Consider the following 21,746-nt stretch of genomic DNA (forward strand, 5'->3'; position numbering starts at 1 on the left):
GCCCAACATGGCATAGGGCCAGGCTATTTGTCGGATGGCCTTTCTCCCATTGTCTCTGCTTGCCCCACCGAATCTAGCAGAGAGGGCATGCTCCAGATCCTTATTGTTTGATATAAGAGATCTGGTGCCCTCTCTGCTAGATTTAGCGGATGTCATCTTGTTGGACCCCCGGGTCATGCCTTCTCAGTGGCAGGACCTACACTATGGAATAATATTCCCCGCATCAGATATTCAGATGGCCCTGACCCTGTTACCCTTTTGTAAGGCCCTGAAGATCTAGCTATTCTTTTATTTCAAATTGAGCTCATTTTAATCCTGGTAAATTTTTGCAAGATTGGCAAAGGACAATTAACAAATTCATTTGGAAAAGAAAACAAAAACTCCAGTAAAATCAGTAATTTTACAGAATTCAAAAGATAAAGGTTGACTTGCTCTCCCAAATTTTAAATTATTGGGCAAACTATTTGTTATGATAGTCAAATGGGTAAAATCCTCAAATATCAGAATGTCAATATTAGAAGGTGCAAGTTTAGCGAATGGACTTCATAGATACTTATGATATAAAGTTACAAAAGAAGCTAAACATTTAAAAGGACATATTATAAGACAGCTTGATAAGAACATGGATTTCAACAAAAGTAATATTAAATCCAGCAATCTCTTCAAATGAGGTGATCTTCAATCAACCTTTTATTCTGGAGACAATTATTGTAAGAAAAGTGTAATTATATATGTGGATATGATGCATTGAGATTCTAGAAATAGACTAAAGACACAGCATAAATTATTTGGTGAAGGCTGAAATTTACCATGGTTGCTGTATTTACAAATTGCTGGAAGAATAAAAAATGACTTCAGGAAAGGAGGTTTTTTATGATAAATGACAGAATTTGAAACACTTATATAGAATCAAGACCACCTATTAGGTCATATATATATAAATTGCTATTAAAATATGACACAGAGACAGAAGAAATAAAAACTGCATGATAAAGTGGATGCAAAATTTTAAAGAAAAATGTACATTACAACAGTGGGAGGACTTATGGAAAAATTCAATACAATTTACCCCAAGGTATAATTTAAGAGAGAGTTCAAATAATTTTTTTACAGAAGTTACATAACTCCATCCATAATTGCAAAAATAGATAAATCATATAATAGATTTTGGATATGTTGTGATATAAAAGGAACATTTTATCATATATGCTGATCATGTAAAAAAATTTCAAAAGTACTGGAAAGAAGTATTCAGCATTATTTCTTTAATAAAATTACTATATAAAAAAGTACACTGCATCATTAATTAAAAAAAAACAAACTTGAATTGAAACCTCAGTTTTTCCTATTAGGAATCTTTCCAGAACAAATCATTTTTTTCAAACTCCCCCCCCCCTTTATGGTGACAGCTGCGAGGATAAATTTGGCCCAACATTGAAAGAGATACTTTGCCAACAATATCAGACTAGGAAACCAAACTTGAGAAATATACAGTAATGGCAAAATTAACAGTATATATCCAGAATAGAAGTTGGACTAAATTTAAGCAAGAATGGCTTCCCTATATATTACATTTTACCCAAAAAGACCCCCCCCAAAAAAAATCAACCCTTAAGAGAAGGGGGGAAAAAAATACCTGGCTGTTTCCCCAGGTATTTGGATTAGGAAATTAGGTGAGCTCTGCTGATGTTGATATGGTGGTGTTGATTTTTTTCCCCTTCCCTTCCCTTCCCTTCCCTTCCCTTCCCTTCCCTTCCCTTCCCTTCCCTTCCCTTCCCTTCCCTTCCCTTCCCTTCCCTTTTTTGGGAAGGGGTCAGTGAGGTCATTGTTTAACTTTTGAGCACCAAGGGGAGGGGTTCATGCTTTTAATTCTTGCACACCACCTAGAGTTTCATGTGTGAGGTGAACGGCAATATAAATCATACAAAGAAATAAATACTTCTTTATATGAACAATATCTGCCATTCAAGCTAGGGGCAGATTTTTTGACCTAAAAATCCTGAGTCTCTACTTTTACCAAAAAACAGTATTTTCAGTTGTAACAGTCTAGATACAAGTGATGAATTTAGCAAAACTGAACTGAAAAGAGCTTTTCTTTCACTCAATCTGAAAACAGAACATTTTAAAGGGTGTTAGTTATCAATCATGATAGCTCATAATATATGGAAAAGTTGAGAAGTTGGAGAATGCAAATAATACAGTTTTCTTGGAGTAAAAGAATGCCTCTCCTGTGCATATACACTAATAATTTTCCTTTAATGAATGACTTCTTTCCCTTTGCTAAATGTCAGTATATTAGGGCATTATTTCTAAAAAACATACCCATCATAGTACGGACCACTCCTATCTTAGTTTATTACATTTTAAAGCATATCTTAAGAAAGAACATGAGATTTTTTCAAAGTCTGTATTCAGATATTCCAATAACTCACTATACTGTATGCAGTGTCTCAAAATTATTTCTTTATAATTGGTACCTTAACAGTATTTATTCTCTTATAAGGTACTTAGGCACCCTAGCAGTTCTAAGAAAAAATAGTCCATTGCTGCAGAGGATGAAAGTTCAGTAATCTACAGGGGAATAGGTGGGTTAGTTTTCAAATAGGCTTAGTGTGAGGTATTCAAATAATAGTCCATATCTGAGATTGTCTCTAGTAATTTCGGTAACTCTGTATAGATGGTTGTAGAAAGAATAAATAATTTCATCTAATTCCATCACTGATACAGTTTTCAAGTCTGTTTTCCTAAACCTATCTTCATTTCTAAAATAAATCCCAACCTTAGGTCCATTGCCTAGGAAATACTACGTAACTTTTCAGTGATGGAAAGACGGTTTATTCCCCTCCCCCCCAAGAGAAGTGGTATTCAATCTGGAGTAAGTAATATAACTAATGTAATGAATAACTATATCTACATGAATTTTTAAGTTCAAATCACCACGACTAGATTAATTCCATGCTAGAGTGGTATAATGTTTAGAAGTGCTGAAGAACAGATGAGGCACTGGAAGTTTATTGTTTCAGTCTTCCAAACAGGAGGGAAAGATAAATTTGGAAAACTGCAGGACAGTCAACCTGATAATTAAAAATACCAAAACAGATGATTAAGCAACTGTTCTGTGAACATTTGAAAAAAACCCTATTTATTCACAGCAAGGTTTTATCAAGTGTATGTTATGACAGACCAACCTTCTCTCTGCTCTACAAAAACCCTTACCCTACTTACTAATAATAGACTTTTCCCATAATAGAATTTGATAGCTTGTACAATCTTTAGCAAGACATTTGCCAAATTAGTGTTAATAATCATGATTACATGTGAATACTCCTGTAAAACATGTTGATCCAAAGGTTCCTAATAGCTGAAAAGCAGTTAACAAGCAATTTTCAAAAGCGATTAGAAAAGGAAGTATGCAAACTTAGTGCCCTTTCAAAGGTGCCGACCACGGTTTGAGCAAGATGGCTATCCCTTATCTCCCAGAGCTCTAAACCCACCAGAGACTGCTGTCTTGCGGTCTCCTCATGGGGAGCAGCTGTCTAGAGCACTTGTGGGTGATCTCAAGTCCTGTCCTTGTCTGGAGAGGAATGACTGAAGAGCTGGTCTACTTGCTGGCTCTTCATTCCGCCATGGTCATCAGTTCTGCTTTTGTGGAGCCATCTTCAGTCTGCCATTTCTTCTCCAGAAGCTGAAAAAAAGCCACCCAGTTTCCACAGTATGAACTTGAGCATATGCTCACCATTTTCAAGGAGAACATTAGGAATCACTTTGAAGTCCTGTGCCTCAATCAGGAATCAGAACTTTGTGAAATGAACTTCAAGAAGTTGTTAAGAATGAATGTGAAAAGAGACTGCCAAAGATCAAGAAACAGAAGAAAGCAAATTGGATGTCAGAATAAATAGTGGAAATTTCCAAGAAGAGAAGAGAATCTAAAGCCCAGAATGATAAATATCTCAGGAAGGAACTTAACTAAGAAATTTAGAGAGCTGTTAAAGAGACAGAAAGCAGTATTACAATATCTGTAAACATCAAAAATGGAAACAGACACAGAAAAACAAGGAAAGTCTTCCAAAAGATTTTTTAACTCAGAAGAAGGTTCTGGCCTTGAATTGGTATGCTAAAGGACACCAGTGGACATATAGTAACTGATTCAAAGATCAAATAAAGATGGAAGGAGTATACTGACATTCTGACAGTAGAAATGTCACCATCCTAAATAACTTATAAGTCTTCCCTACTTATAAGAACCTCTAGTACTAAAGATGAAATGAGCACTCCAGTCATTACCAAGTCAGAAGGCTACAAAAATTGATGGAATATCTGGCAAGCAACAGAAAAAGAATCAGTAAAGGTTCTAACCAAACTATGCCAACAAACTGAAGAATGACACAGTGGCCAACAAACTGGGCGAAGTCAATCTACATACCAATACCAAAGAAAGGAGACTTAATGGAATGTGTAAACCAGTGTGCAATATTTTTAATTTCACATCTTAGCAAAATAATGTTTAGAATGATCCCAATACAGATTAGTTCCCTGCACAGAGAGGGAGATGTCCGATATTCAGTGCAGCTTTAGAAAACGTTAAGGAGCATAAGACATTATTGCTGATGCATGTTGGATACTTGAGAAAGCCAAAAAAGGCAAAAAAAGAAATCAGTATGTGCTTCACTGATTATAGAAAGGCCTTTGATTGAGTCAAACACGTCAAGCTGTAGACTGCTTAGAAAAATGTAAATCCCAGAACATCACACTGTCCTCATCTGAAACCTACTGTATATATAGCTCAGGAAGGCACAGTATGGACAGAACATGGCAAAACAGACTGGTTACAGGTTGGAAAGGAATAAGAAAAGGCTGTATACTGCCTCTTTATTTCTTCAACCTATATGCTAAATATATATTGAGGGAGGTTGATTGGAAGGAAATGAGAGTGGTTTTAAAGTTAGAGAAAGAAACATCAATAACCTGTGCTATACTAATGATACTAATCTGATAGCTCAAAATGCAAATGATCTGCAAGCTCTAGTCAAAGAGCACAATGAAAAAAATGGGACTAAGATTAAAGAAGACCAAACTAATGACCACAGGTACAGCAACTAACCTTAGAATTGACAATCAAGATATTGAAGTGGTAGATAGCTTCTGCCTTTTAGGAATAGCTATCAACAAAGAACCAGCAGTCAGGAAATATGCTTCAAAATAGTACTTGGTAGGGTAGCCATGAAGATCTGGGAAAAGATATTCAGATGCTAGGATATGTCTGTACCTACAAAGATCAGAATTGTGCTGGCAGTGGCTTCCCTGTGACACTGTATGGAAGGAAAAGTTGGACTTTGAAGAAGCAGCATTGAAAGAATATTGATGCTTTTAAACTTTGATGTTGGAGAAGACTCCTGAGAATACCATGGATATCCAAGAAAACAAACAAATGGTTCATCAAAGAAATCAACCCAGAGCTTTAATTCAAGACACAAATGACCAGGCTCAAATTATCCTACTTTGGATACGTTATGTGAGGACCTCTGGAGAAGTCTCTAATGCTGGGAAAGGTGGAAGGAAAGAAAAGAAGAGGATGACCAGCAGCAAGGTGAATGGACTCTACTACAATAGTGATGGGTGCTCTGTTGGAGACCTGAAGGATCAGGCTGGGAACAGATCCTTCTGGAGATTATGTGGTCACTAAGAGTCAGCATTGATTTGAGGGCACACAATCACTGTCATCGCCTTGGTTGAAGGAATTTTTATCAAATTATAGATACAAAAGAAGTTGGAGGGATTGCTAGCACAGTAAAAGACAAAGCATTGGGATTTTAAAAGGTCTTCTTGAGCTGGAATACAAAGCCAAAATTAACAGAAAGAAGCATGTCTTGGCAGCTTTATACCTGAAAAGGATTTGGGTGTCTTAATGGAGCACACAATAATATGAACCAGTGTTATGATGCAGGTGCTAAAAAACCAAATACAGTTGTAGGCTACATCAACAGAAGTATACTGTTGGGGACAGAAATAATAGTCCTTGGGAACATATTTTAAAACAGACATTGACAAACTGATCCCCTTCCCAGGTAGGACATCAAGGATAGTGAGGGATCTAAAACTCCGTAAGAAGCAATTATGCAGACTGTTTTAAGATATGTCCATCCGTCTGCCATGCAAAAGAAAGGACAACATTAAAAATAAAGTATAGACGTTTTAAATGTCTAAACATTAGACTTAAAAATATTTCAAATAGTGAAGATGGTTTGAATGTGGAGCAGACTGCCTCAGGACTTGATGGCTTCTTCTTCACTGGAGACATTAAGCAGAGGTTATATGACTTTCTCTCAGAGCTATTGTAGACCCTGCACTGAGAAAGAAGTTGATAGTTCATTGCAAGGTATCTTACAAGTCTTCTGATTATATATATAAAAAAGGCTAATGAACACGCAGTCATATTTCATCACCAGTTTTCAAATGAGACATTGCCACATTAGTAAAAATCTTCTACAGTGGTACCTCTAGTTACGAACTTAATCCGTTCTGTGACTGCTTGCCACTCGAGTTGGTCTCAAGTCGAGGTACAGTTTCCCATAAGGTTCAATGTAAATCCGGTTAATCCGTTCCGCCCTCCGAATTTGGTCGCACCATGAGGCAAATTTCCCCATAAGGTTCAATGTAAATACGGCTAATCCGCCCTCCGAATTTGGTCGCACCCCGAGGTAATTTTCCCCCATAAGGTTCAATGTAAATACAGCTAAACAGTTCTGAAACATATGCATTTTATTTTTAAACCTCAAAAACCTTCCAAACGCCACAAAACACACCACAAGCCTCACCGAACATCTCCTTGCTACCGCGATCTCGCCCACAGGAAGCCGCGACCGTGTGGCAGCAGGGAAAATGGCTGCAGATCCGGTTCGTAAGTAGAGGCGAGTTCGTAAGTAGAGGTAAATTTTGGGGCCGGAGCTGGTCGTATCTCGAAAAATTCGTAAGTAGGGGCGTTCGTAAGTAGAGGTACCACTGTATTTATCTAAGCCCCACAACACAGCATCTAACACAACATAGCAACATTATAAGTCTCACAAAATAGCATGCGGGACACAATTGCTGCTTAAAATCCACCCTTTGTAGAATTCTCCTTTTGTTGGAATAATTTCAGTTTTGACGTTAGGATTTTTATTTCAGGCCCAACACTAGTAGAGTTTATTGCATTGTGGAATCACTGAAACATCAGCAGAATAATGTAATCTGCTTTGGGGGAATGCTAGAAATACTTTCTTCATACAAAAATGTTTCAGTGCCAAAGTGATAAACGAAACGTTGAAATTGATATTCTCGTTTTTAATATCTGCCCGTTGTACTCCACTGCCTGGGTATGAACTATGATAACTAATGTCTGTTGGAAGATTTTAAAAAATATCACTTGAGAAATAATTACAGCTTCAGCAAAGCTAATCTATTAGTGGTGTATGTCATTTATCTGATTTTCCATGCCACATTAATATTTATTTGCTTATTTACTTATTAGATTCTAAACTACTGCAATATAATAATAATATCTGATAATATCTATTAGTTCTTAGACACAAATGAAAATGTTGTACTTTGATAAATATTAATAATTTTGTCAAGTTAATTCAAGTGAAACTTATTTATGTGGCATTTTTGGTTGTACTCCAAAAAGATACAACATTTGGGTACACTTTTCTATGTTCATTGTATCAGAAAGAAAGAGGAACAGTGCAGCATTATATCATATATTACCAGTGCATTTAAAGTGGAAAAAGCTTGCCTATTTTTAATCATAATGATCAAATGCAACCTTAATTTAGCACTAAATCAACAAGCCTGCCTAAAACTTCGGCTGTTGAATTACTTCCTCTTCTTTAGAATGGATCAAAGAACTATTCATTTGCTGCTTTAAGCTGTGGTTTACTGTTATATGCAAACAAGGAATTGAACTTAGTTTTTGAACTATTATTTATTGGAATGAACCAGCTATAAAAGCAGATGTTTTGTTTGCTCTTGATTTAGCATAATTTAAATTTGTCCTTTTCATGTATAAAGGCAAGGTCAAATGATTAGTTTAAATTTGGAAGGACAGATTCCTTTTCCAGCACATATCAGTTGAATAAACACTCAAGGGGAACACTCAAGCCTGAGAATCAAGCAGGCTGGTTGATATAATGAAAAACCATAGTTTATCATCTTTAAACTGACCATAAAATATTTTGGTTCAAATGTTGGTTATTTGACTAGATATTATGCCTACAAACACACATTCTCAAATCCTTCATGGATGACTTTTATATAAGCAGAACAACTCTGATAGCTGGCATATACATGTTTACAGTAAATAAATGAATAAGTATTTTACCAGTTCTTATTGTAACATGCTTTTTAATCTCATTCAGGTATTCATTTGAACACATGAACAACTTAAAGTGGGGAGAGAAAGGGGACACGTACAGAACCACTCTTCTGCTTCTCTCCAAACATACATGCATGTGCGCGCGCACACACACACACACACTTTAAGGGACGAAGTCTAAAAAGGTATTTGTATTTCCATTTATATGAATGTGAGTACACATGCAATTTCAGAGACAAAGTCTGAAAGGGTATTTGTATTTCCATTTATATGAATTTGAGTACAACTTTCCGCATGATCTGGAAAGCAAATAAATCTGTACTCTTTTTTGCCTTCTGCATTTAGGACCAAGTATCCTTTTCTCTGCTAATACAAGAGGAAGCAAAAACAAAACAATATATAATTCTGGAGACAAAGAGGAGGAACCCAAGTACATTATTAGGAAAAGTGAAGTTTATCTTGAAAATTAAATTAAATTAAATTAAATTAAATTAAATTAAATTAAATTAAATTAGCCTTTAATTGAAAAGATGTATTGAATGCTTAATACTGCATTTATCTGAGAGGAAGACTGGGCTTTGTCCCTAGAAAAGTTTTTCTTTAAAAAAGAAGGATTACATTAGGTTCACTAAGAATGCAGGGATTGACAATGCTTTTTTATCTTTCTTGGTGGAGTGGCGGGGGGGGGGGGGGGTTCTATGTTAAAATGTTTCCAGGGCTGTTGTACCATGAAGAATTTCACCATCATACTAGAATAAAAATGAGTTACCTTTAGAAAAATCGGACACCCTTAATAAAGTTTATGGCCTCCGTTGTTTGCTAATGTTCAGAGTACGGCAACAACAAATATCTTGTTGATGAAGGGAGAAGTCATTTCTTTATATATTTTCTTTTTCTTTATTATGTTCTTATTTTTCTTTCTTTTCTATTTTTCTTTCTATTTTTTCTGCACTTCCTCTTTTTTTTTTTTTAGTTTGTATTTCTTATCTTTTTAATTGTAATGATTAATAAAATTATTATTAAAAAATGCAAGTGAATCAATTTGGCAATGTAATAGAGTGGAGTAAGAATAAGTGAAGGAACAAGTAAAAACAATACTGTTGTTGTCTACTGTCACTTGCCCAAGCAGCAAATGTGGATGGTGACATCCAAAAGTGTACTATATATATTTCAATAAGACATGAGGTAGCAGTGATGGAGGATTTAATTATCCTGGCATCTGTTGGGAGACAAATTCTGCCAGGCATGTATTTCCACAAAATTCCTAACTTGCCTTGAAAAATACTTTCTCTTTCAGGGGCTAAAAGAAGGCATAATAAGTTCAACTATCCTTGGTTCATGGCAAGGAACACTTAATGGCGGAAGTAGCAGGAACATCAAGGCAAAATAATACTACAGTGTTGGATCTCTTGATCTTATTTAATGTATCTTTTTACAGTATTTATAGCCTACCCAAAGCCAAATGGACTGTAAGTGGAGTACAGCAAAGTCCAAAGACATCTAAAAAATATGAATAATAAAAATCAACAATTAAAAAATGACTGCATCAAAGGTGCTCTTCAGTTACGCTAAGGATCAAATGCCCACTGGAATAATGCTATTTTGGCTTCTTTTTGATATAATATACTTATACAATAGGGGGTCCTTTGTACCTCAAAAGGGAAAATGTTGCATAAAATGGAAGCCCCCAACAGGAGGGAACCATAGCAGGCAATCTCTAGAGTATTGGACTGAATGGGCAGATTCAATTTTGACAAGTTGTTGCCTGATGTATCCCAATGCTGTGCCATAAAGATGATGCTTAACAGTTTGAATTAGAAATTTTAAGGGAAACAAAAGCTGAACATAGTCAAATACAGATCTTGGACTTCGAAAAAGTAGATTTTAATAAACTAAGAGAAATGATGATTAGGACTTGGGAAGAAACTAATGGGAAAAGGAGCTCAAGATTGAATAGAGTTCCTTAAAAAAGAAACAATAAAAGCATAATTGCAAGCAATCCAAATGAGAAAAAAATGGAGGACAGCAGAAGAAACCAGTGTGCATGTACAAAATGTTTTTTGAAGATCTGAAAAAAAAGACACATATGGGAGATTGAAAGAAAGCCAGGTCACCAAGGAAGAATGAATACAGTAGCCTGTATAACTGTATAAACTGTAGAGAGCGGGTCTGGAAAGTTAATGTTCAGAAGTGGTGAGGTGATGGTCATGAAGGATTGCTAACAACAACAAACAGATCTCTCTAAGTAAGTCCAAAAGAAAAGGAGAAGAAAATAATATATGAGCTCCCCAGTGAAGATAGAAAAATGCTAATAGGTAACAAAGAAAAGGCAAAACTGTTCAACCTCTATTTCGCTTCAGTCTTATTCAACAAGAAAGTATATGGTCTGTCAGGAAATTATGAAGAGCAACATTGCTCTTCATAGGGACTGGACTGAAATTTGAAATGGATGCAGATATACCTGTTTCACTGAATGAGTTGAATCTTCGTGGCCACATAAAATGCAAGCTAGAGTACGGAAGGAACTAGCAATGGTCTGGTCAAACTTTAATGTATTATTTTTGAGAAAATCCTGGACAACGGGAAAGTGCTCCATAAATGGAAGAGAACAATATCATCCCTTTCTTCAAGGGTTTATATTGTCAAAGCTATGGTTTTTCCAGTTGTAATATATACTGTGAAATCTGAACCATCAGTAAGGCTGAAGCAAGAAATATTGATGCCTTTGAACTGTGGTGCTGACAAAAATTGTTGAGAATACCTTGAACCACAAGAAAAACAAGTTACTTAATATTAGATATTGGATGCACTAAAAATGAAGCTAAGCCTTGAATGTTTTAGACAAACAATGTGAAGGGGAAGGGTGTTGGAGAAGAACCTGATACTTAAAGAAATTCCAGGTAATCAAAAAATAGGCTGATGGGTAGCTAGATCATATGATTCTTGGTATCATTATTACTATTGTTATCATTATTTAACACTGAACCACCATTGTTACCAATAGTGCATTACTTATTTCAGTACTTATTGAGAGATGCACATAAATCCCCCTCTTGGGGGTATAATGGTATGCATAAGAACTTTATTGAGAAGAAAGGAATTATCAAATTTTGTTTTATTTTGTTATAAATAACAGTCTTCTTAGGATGGAAAAAGCAAGTATTCTTGACAGCCATAACAAATTACAAAACATTTGAAATGTTCTGTTAAATCAAAACAAAAGCCTATCTAGTTAAGCAATCTTTCAACAGCAATCAATTAAATATAAAAAATTCATAAAAGGAGTCACCAACCTATTTAGGCTTGTGGGCATATTTGAAGTTTTGAGGATAAGTTATGGGTGCACTCACAAAATGGCTGTTGAATGGACCTTTTCACAAAATAGCTGCCTTGGGATATAGCCCAGTTAGAAATTACCAGTTTACCTTAATGTTTTCATATATATGCATAAGTGGTTTTTCAAGTCAGCAGAGATTTTGCATGACTAGCAGAAACTGTGTCAGGCTTTTGTTAAATAACAATTGGAATTAGAACTTTAATCTACTTTCAACCACCTGGAATCTTTTAATAAAGAAAATATCAGGAGGACAGGAAGCTTTAATATTAATTTTCACAGGGACTGTTTTCATTTCTATCTGTTCAGTGGGCTGATTAATCATACCTTCCTTTCAGCATTCTTGAATACACTCCAAACCTTCAGCTATAAATATATGGGTGTGCCGCATATGCCTTTCCTCCAGTATTCTTGGTGTATAATTCAAACTCTTGTGTCAAAAAGTAGGTTAATTGTTCTCAGCAAATGGATATTGCATGTTAAATTGCATGAGCTTTGTTTCATTTTAAAATGGCTTCCAATGTTTTATTTAAAACAGCAAATTAATAGTGTCTGGCAATGTGACTGTAAATAAACAGAACCTAATAATGTGTATATTTCGTTTTTAAATTATTTTTGCTTTATAGTTTCTATCTTTAATTATGAGACTTACATATATTCCTTGACTTCAGGATCTGCAAGATATTCTGGTTATCCTGTTCGGAGTAAATTCCATACAGATTTACTTGATACTGTCTCCTTTAATACTTACCTATTTGATCTTCTTTGTTATGGAAAAGTGGGTAGCTATGCTTTTCTTTACCATAGGTTCAGGATGTAGGAATTAAATTGAAAGCCATAGTTTCTCAGGGCAGAGATGTCAGTTATATCAATAACCAGTAGCCACCCAGCTTCAAGGCCAAAAAGCACAAGGAAAAAGGTCTGTTAACCCATGGGAATTAAATTACAGTGAGTATAGGAAAAGACTGCAGTTTTGTATTGACAGAGGGCAATCAACTGTTTCAAATAATAAAATTTATTTAGCAGGGATAAGCAATATAATGGAACTCAAGTAAGACCCCATGTTAGGGGTTATATTGTGGCAAAAGTGGGCCACAATAAAACCCCTATTGGGGCAAAAAATAGTTGTTTTTCCACTATCCAGCAGACCTTTTTAAGTGACTCCTACCTTGCTAGGGAAGCATGAGTCTCAGGAATATCTACAGGGCCACTGTGAAGAATATTCTAGGCATCTGGCAAATAAAGTTGCCTTGATTCACTAAGAGTTGGCCTCCAACTGGGCAAGTCAATTTGAGGCAGTGTTTTGTGGTTAGCTGGGACAAGTTAGAACCTGTTAACTCCTGAGGAAGTAAGCAGGATCCTCAAGTCTGCTAATCCAACCATCTGTTTATTATATCCATGTCCCTCCTGTTGGTGAAGTCAGTCCAGGAGAAGACATGTGGTTGGGCCATGCTGTAATATGTGTTTTGTTGAAGGAGGGGGTGATCCCTGCTTTCCTGAAGGAGTGGTGGTATGCCCCCTCTTCAAGAGGACTTTGCTAGACCTAACTGTACTGGACAGTTTTCATCCAGAAGATGGAGGGCCCTGGACTAGGCTGATTATCTGGACCCCTTTCAGTCAGGTTTTCGGGTCCAAACATATACTGAGACAGCATTGGTTTATGACTTTTGGTAGAGCCAAAATATGGATAGTGCAACGATCCTGGTTATTTTGATCTCTCAATCAATTTCCATTTCATCAACCATGGTATCCTGCTGACCCACCTGCAGGGATTGGGAGCGGGGAACTTGAGTATTTCGGTGGTTTACCTTTCTCTGTGGTTAGGTTTAGCCAGTTTTGACATTATGGAAGAGATTGAGTCCAAGCTCTACAATTTCACCCCCTTCTGTTTAACATTGGCATGAGGCCACTGGGTGGGGTCTTCCAACAACTTGGGGTCAGGTATTATCAACATGGGGATGATACCCAATTACACATCTCAGTCCCAGACTGACCAGGCAATGCTGTCAAGGTCTTGTACAAGTGTCTGGAGGTGGTGGTGGTGGGTACTGGATGGGGAGGAACAGAGTCAAGCTCAATCCTGAAAAGACTGAGTGGCTGTGGGTTTTTGGAACCCACCCCCAGGACCAAGAATCCTTCATCTCTAGACCAGAGTGGGTTGCACTTCCTGCTATGGGACTAGTGTGTAATTTGGGAGTCATCTTGGATTCACAATCCCTGCTTGAGGAGTAGATAGCAGGTGTGACTAACAAGACCCTTGCACAACTCCATTTTGTGTGGTAATTATGCCCTTATCTGAATTGGGAGCTCCTTCAGGCAGGCAGTCACGCTTTGCTCACCTTGTGCATGGACCATTGCAATGCTCTATATATGGGACTGCCCTTGAAAATTACTTGGAAGCTGCAGTTCGTCCAGAATGCAGCAGCACAGCCCATTTTGGGCATGCCTTGTCATCCCCTTTTAACACCTTTGCTCTGTGAGCTGCAGTGGTTACCAGAGAGCAAAGCAGGAAGGTTGCCAGTTTGCCCAAACATAGTAAAAATTAAGTCTCTTTCTGTTAAGCTCAATTCCTCATAGCTTCCTGGGCAAGCTCATGTACTTAGTGACAATACAGAAGCCGTTGCCTTCTTCCAGGAGGTTTGTTCAGCCTCCCAATCTATCCTTTGGCACCGGTATTCATTGCTGATCTCTGTGCCTAGCTTTTCAAGAGCAGCCAAGATTGGATGGAATTCACTACACCTACCACTGCAGCTGTTTTATGAATGAGAAACCCTCACAATTTTTGAGACTACCCACAACCTATGAAATGAAACTATCAGCCCCAAACATTTGCCTATCTCTCTTCTACTAGGGGAGATAATCGCATGAATCAGCCATAAAACATCAGAGGTCCATTCTTATATTAGATGCTAACTTACATTCGTGGTACAGGTAGTCCCCAATTTAAGAATGGCTTCCGTTCCCAAGGTCTGTCTTTAAGTCAAATTTGTAGGTAAGCTGGAACAATATTACAGTATTATATAATACTATATAAGTAGTATTGTGTAATGAACTAGAACCATTGTGTATTTAACTCAAATTCTGCTATAATAGGCTCCATTCTTAACTATGGGTCATCCATAAACCGGGCATTCTTAACCCAGGGAATACCTGTGCATGTTAATGGTTGCATGTTTTGTTTTATCATGACAGAAATGTTTAATACTAGATAAATATTTTACTGGTTATTTTATTTGATAAGCCAGGTCATAAAACATACATTCATTTTCTGCCTTGCCCCACTCTGGTTAGGCAAAATACATTGTTAGAAAGGCAAATAATGTAAAAGAACAATATAAATATCCTTGTCCTGCTTAGATATTTCTTCAGACATCCCATGCTGAAATATTTTAATGCTTTATTAACAAAGCATTACAGTAATTTCATTAATCTTGAAAACAATTACATTAGAATAGTGGCATAAAGGGCGTGTCGTCTTGAGATTATTGGGTATAACTGCCTAGGCTGCTCTATCTTTGAGGAACTTCAGCCTGTTTCTTTCTTCTTCTTTTTTTAATCCATACATTTGAAATTTGAGCTGCATGTAATTTCCCTTAGAATCTTAATATTTTGCATAGAATTTTCCATGCTGATAAGATGGGTTGCTTCCCCCCCTCCCGACCTGCTTGTGAGTTCTGCCCTGCCTACTATCTTCACAAAATAAATGAGAAAGCAGCATAGCTTGAAACAATTAACATCAAGTTAACGTTTTCCTCACTTTGCTCTCTAGATTTCAGGTTGCTCTGGCTGGGGAGGGGGCAGAGGGGAGTATGTTTGAAATAGCTATTAGCTCCTCTGAGGACTCGATTTGTTGTCTGTGACAAAGATGTAAATATTCATATAACAATAAACTGCAAACAAGCTTTGCTTTCTGAAAACTCTTATCCAAAATACAAAGAAAAGGCTGCACTAATGTGTACTTTGTAACTGTCCATTGTTTGGTCCAATTCAAATGTCACAGAAAGCTACCATTCTTCACTGTATTGATGCCTCTTGTCCAATCAGTTCTGCTTAGTTCCTTCTACTAGCTAATCAAACTCGCGCCCTCCATCTATGACTGATTTATCAATACATCCTGACTAAAATCTCTGGCTGGCCAGAAGATAGAATTCAAAGCAACTTTTTCGTCAAGATGCCGGCTTGTTGGGAGATCAAGAAGCGATAGAAGTAGTAGCAGCATGGGGTGGATTTCTCAGTCTCTTCTGCATCGGTCTAGTCACTTGCTCATATTACAGCATTTGCAGCTGGATAATTCCTATCAGGCTTCACAGAGACAAAACTGTAAATCTCACGTTTCCGGATATTAAGAACCCTGAGAAATTCGCTTACCAGGAGAGAAAGCTCACAAACATGACTCAGCAATATTAGTGTCTTTATTGCACGAAGGGATGAAGCTGTATCCATACTGAAGATATATCCACTGTAATACACAGTGGATGGCATAATGATAAGTATTTTTTGGTGCTGTTACTTTTGTTATTTGTGTTGCACGCTAGGTTTTGTACCATATTTATTTATTTTTATTTTATTTATTTATTGGATTTCCTACAATAGGGGACTCTGGGTGGGTTACAAAGAGATTAAAACTATAAATATATATAAAATACATCCCATATATACAATTAAAACAATACTAGAAACAAAAAATCCAAGAAGATGGAAAATCAGGGCGGGGACAGCCGGCCACTATGGGGCTAGCCATCTGCCTGCTTGAGATGTTCCCTCCCCACCCCAGGCCAAGTGGCAGAAGCTGACATCTTATTTTATTTTATTCTTTTATACATACCTCAGTTTCTGTAAGTGGTTTTGTAAGGAGTTATCCTAAGAGGCATGGTGTAATGATAAGTAATATTACAATCGACAGTATTTGTAATACATGTTTAGTTCATCCAGCCATCTATCACCTGACTAATTTTGGTTTGATTTAGCATTGCGATAGTGTTTTCCCTACTGACCTAATTTTAAACGCCCCCCCCCCTTAAATTTGACACGCTGCCACAGCAATTCTCTCTGTTTTTTCACAAACGGCTAGAGAAGTATATAGTGGACAAATACTTAGTCTGTTTAGTAAGCTGCTCGATCCGTACTACAAGAAAGAATTTAATGCCGTCTTCTTGCTAGAGCTGTAGGTCTGCATCAGCTCTCCAGGATGAGGGTGACATGCTGGAAAGATGGTCACTTCAAGCATGCTAGCATTTTCCCATATAGTATTTCAGTTTTTCTATACTTTGTCTTAGCTAGCAGGGCTGCCCACATGGTCAGAATGTCAAGATAGCAGCCACAGTGGGCCAATTGAGGCTCTGCCCCTTTTTTATGCGTGTTGCACACGTGACACACACAAAAAACAGGCAGAGCTTCAATCACACCTTCCTGGCTACTCTCTTTCTTGACCACACCTTACAGACATCCCAGTTAGCCACTGTATTTTAAATTATGTTCTATGATAAAATAGAGATGTTCTTTTTGGTCTTGCTCGTTAAAAAAAAAAATACTTAAAAGAGTATTTTTCATTGTCAGAAGTGGGCATAACAGAGCATATTTCACTTGAAATGTAACATTTTACTGTATTTCCCATTTATTCATGTTGACCCATTCTGCTGAATTTCTGTGGGCTTCAATCATTTCAATGTTACTGTCTTTAACGTATATCTGAATTGAAATTAAATTGGTTTATAATTTATATGCAAAGGGGGACATTATTCCAAAAGGTGGGTACCACAACTGAAAAGACCATCTTTGTGACTGATGCAGTGTGTGGCACAGCCAGACGATTCACTGATGCTTCTCAGAATAGTGAAGGAGGAGGTTATATGTCTATAGGAGGAGGTTAAGATAGTCTGATCCTATAAGTTGCTTAGGGCTTCTGAGTTATCCTCATTAATTAAAACCTGACTTAATAACAAACTACATCCAATATAGTTCTTTTATAAGTGGTGCTGTATGGAAGAAGCTGCATGCTTTTACCCAAGAGCCTTGCTGCTGCATTTTTCAGAAGCTACAGTTTCATACCATCTGTAATGGTAGCCCCCCATGTATCCCATGACTGTACCTGAAACAATAGGTTACCAGCATATGGGTCACTGTCACTAAGCTATTCCTAACCAAGAATGACAATAGCTAGTATACCAATCAGTGTCACTGCCACTGCAGCCACCCAGACCTCTATGATCGTGTTTCTGTCAGCATTTCCAGTGAATTACGTATTCTGCCAGGGAGTACAACTGTACCCTGAACAGGCGTGCTCTTTCCCAGAGTCAGATACACCTATTTATAGGATCTCTAACCTATCAGAGTTAAGGCTCACTTTCTTGTACCCATGTATCCACCATTGCATCAAGGCACAACCTGTGTCAGCCCCATTAGGTAGACCAGGCAAGGAAATCAACTCCACAGAAAAACTAAACTACTTTTAATGAGATTGGCTATAATAACAGAATTTTGCAAGACTAATTCCCCTTTTACTGTATATTCCAGTAAATTAGGGAACCATCTGCCTGAGCCATTTCTGAATGTTATCTTGTTACTCTGGACTTTAAAAATGTTTAAGCCACTTTTGCCTAGGTAAAGGTTCCTGCATATCTCCATCAGGGTCGTCATCTTTACTCTCTATAACGTCAAACCTGCACAACTATTATCAATATTTTTTCCATATGCATCAAAATACATTTCAGAATTTCATTTAAAAACATTAACTTTAAAACTATTTAAAGTATTCAGTAGAAACTGAGCTGTTACAAAAAAACATTTTTATGTCCATGCACTTTTTTCTTCTTATGAATTGATATCTTAAAGACCCATCTTACTGGAAACAAAACTTAACAATTTAACAATTGAGAAACAGCATTTTTTAATATATTCATCCTGCCCATACTTTTTTTCTGTATTTGAAAATGACACTTTTAGGGGAAAATGTTTTAACCTGTACAAGTGTGTATCAGAGAGGGCATAATTGAATTAAATTAATTACACTTTCTGTAGGAGCTGTATAATCGTATCTCTTGATGTTATTTTGAGGAGGAGGAGGAAGAGCAGCAACAGCTATCATGGGAAATTAAATTTGATCTAATTAACCAAAGGGGAAAATTATTAAACATCCTCAGAAGAGGGACTATATACTGGGAAAAAGTTAATCCCAGCATTGTAAGAGTAATCTTATAATGTTATAATCTTATAACTTGCAATATATGTGGTTCTTACATGAGTAAAGCAGATTTACTCCAGTTGTAGAAAACAATATAGAAACAATAATAGGTTAGAAAAGTTGTGTAACTACTTTCTTTGGAAGTTTACGAAGTTATCTGTCAAGAGAGACATTGTTAAAAATCTTAATCTTACAAAAATAGATGAACTCCCGGTTTTCAGTCTAAATAAATTCAGAATGTTGGTGTTCTACCCCATTTTCATCCCATTAGGTTGTCTTTTCAGAAAATGAAATCCATATTCAAAGCATTTGCTTCATTATTATTCAACAAAAGCACACTTTGACACTATTCAATAAATCAATGCATTTACATTAGTAAAAAAGCTATGTTGAAATGGGGGCTGAAGAAATGTATGCATTATCAATTAATGAAGATACTTGTGGTTTCCTCATACTACTACTTTAATTTGATGTGGCCAAACATTTTCGTTCATATTCATTAATCTGTTAAAAAGAAAGAAAATCTAGTGATCTGTCTCCTGTAAATCAATGTGATTTTTTTTCTTGTTTAATTAATGCACTGTATCTATACCATATTTTTTTCTAGAGATTGTTTCAAATCTGCATTTGTTTATTATCATTGATTGCAACAGCACTGAGTAGTAGTACCACCTTGGTGAATGACCCACCATAAATTAAATACCACCAATAGATTAAACATTACTTCACACAGTGTTTTTCAGTGCAGTCTGTACATGCTATTGGTGGTATATCATCATATTGCATAATGCATGTATAAAGTAATCATATATCCTGTTCCTTTTCTTCCAAGCTACTGTACACAATATTTTTTATACTGATCCTATTATTCGTCTTTTTTCTTCCCATCCCAGATTCAAGCCAAATACAGTGTACAATATGAAAATATTTTTTTTCTATGTAGCATTTTGGAACAGCTTCTTGAAACACACACAGAGCAAAAGAATAAAACCAGTCTTGGTTATGAGGAAAAAGAGAAGAAAAAGTTTTTGCAGGACCTTGATCAAGCTATCTTCCATCTCTCTGAGGAGTTTCCCTTGTTCTGTCTTTATTTATGGCGCCTAGGTACACTTTTGAATGCAGCACAGATAGAAATGGGAGGAAGAAACTGACCAGCTTTTCAGCAGTACATATTCCAGCTAAGAAAGAAGCAAGCAGCAACTAAAAATTCTCCAGTGAATGAGAATGATGCTTGGTAGCAAAAGTGATAACAATTTTTCATTCTGTTGGTGTCAGATATTACTTGAGTGGGTGTTTGGCAGTTTCATGATGACAAAGGTAAAGGATGTTTTTGTATGGCTAAAATTTAATGTTTATAAAGGTTCCTTTGAATAAGGCAGATTAGCTCTGATATTAAAAATTACCTCTGAAGTTATGAGCTCAAATATTAAAGATTAGAGTATTTAAAATTGTAGTGCAATGAAGGGCACCAATTTAAGAGCCCCCCCCCCCCATACAGTTAAGTTTTAGCTTTCTGAATAGTCTTCTTGATTAGGAACTGTTACTTGTAGGTTATCTTTTCCCACCCAGCGGCTTTCAGGAAAAAGTTCTAAACTATTTTCTATTGGAAAGCACTAAGTACTTTTCCACATTCTTCAATGTGACCATTAAATATCTACAAGGTATAACAATTGGACAATCATATTGTTTACTTTATAAATCAAGCGTGTAATCCTTGCTGATGTTTAGACTGGTATTTATAGTTATGTAACTATATGACTTTTATTGCAAGACTGATAGTGAAAAAGTTTCACTAGCTATTTTTTTTTCTTTTGGTATGCATTATGAATGGTTTTGAATAAAAATACTTTTTTACTCATATATATAAATAAACTGTAGTTGTGTAAATTGCAATTTATTCTAATATAACTAATATTGAGTCATCCAAAATGATAATTCTACGATGGAGAAAGGGAATGCTGAATATGTATGTATGTAATGGCCTTCCTCTTCAACTTTAATTACTGGATGAGGAATTGTATCCTAAAACATCTTGTGATAAGCAATATAAATGTGGATTCAAAATTGATTTTTTTTTCTATCAAGTGTTCTGTTTTTAAATTTCTCAGAATGGTACCTTAACTGAGCATAATTAATTATGCCACAGTTTGGCTTTTTGATGTAAATTCCATTTCTGATTGATTCTCTGCAGTCATCAATTTACTGCCTTTTCAAAACAAGTCTCTAGAGAATATTAACTCTTAGCTGAGATATACAGTTTAAGGACATTTTAAGTTCAAATTGCAACACAAGGTCAAAAGAGTAAACGTTTTCCCCTCTTTCTCCAAGAAATAAATGACTGGCATATCCATAGCTAGGAAAGATCTACACTTTACAACTACTGAATCAAAACCCTCTATTACTCCAGACATCCCCCATAACTAGTGGAAGCGTATCACATAGATTGCACTATTAAGTAGAAGGACCCGATGCCTCAGCCAGTTTTTGCAAAGGCAGTATAAAGTAAGTTTCTGAATAGCTGGCAGTTCTGCTGTTTTTAAAAAGATCTTTCAGGCAGCTTATCCACATACAGTATGTGTACATTAGCCATTAGCCATTTCAAAATTAATCAAGATTAATGAGAAAAATGGAATGAAGGCATTGTTCTATTAAAATTAGCTGTCTAAAATTATAAGAGGGTACCTAAACTGCAGCAGAGAATAAAGGACAAGAGAGATGCAACACTATTCTCACCCTAAGCAATTATGTGAATGGCTTTTAAAAATAATGCAACTATTTGCATTAAAAAATCTGAAATTAGTGGATTTTTATTATTGCAGGCTAAACATTTCCCCCTATTTAGAGTCTATATATGGTATATCAACTTGCTAAAGACAGATTTT

At 36.3% G+C, this 21,746-nt stretch overlaps 1 protein-coding gene across 1 annotated transcript in view; it reads left to right on the top strand.

The window, feature by feature from the left end:
• The window catches only part of MEI4 (meiotic double-stranded break formation protein 4), a 52,719-nt gene extending 31,695 nt beyond the window's left edge, over positions 1 to 21,024 (top strand). Inside the window, exon 5 of the mRNA XM_088150712.1 lies at positions 19,758 to 21,024. Coding sequence (XP_088006838.1) covers positions 19,758 to 20,015 — 258 coding nt within the window. The 3' untranslated portion in view covers positions 20,016 to 21,024. The remainder of the gene's footprint in view (positions 1 to 19,757) is intronic.
• Positions 21,025 to 21,746: the final 722 nt, after the last annotated feature.

The sequence above is a fragment of the Python bivittatus genome, unplaced genomic scaffold (assembly GCF_059951505.1).
Source record: "Python bivittatus isolate LINGU-HERP-01145 unplaced genomic scaffold, Pbiv_v1 ctg000020_np1212, whole genome shotgun sequence".
In the NCBI taxonomy this organism is placed as follows: Eukaryota; Metazoa; Chordata; class Lepidosauria; order Squamata; family Pythonidae; genus Python; species Python bivittatus.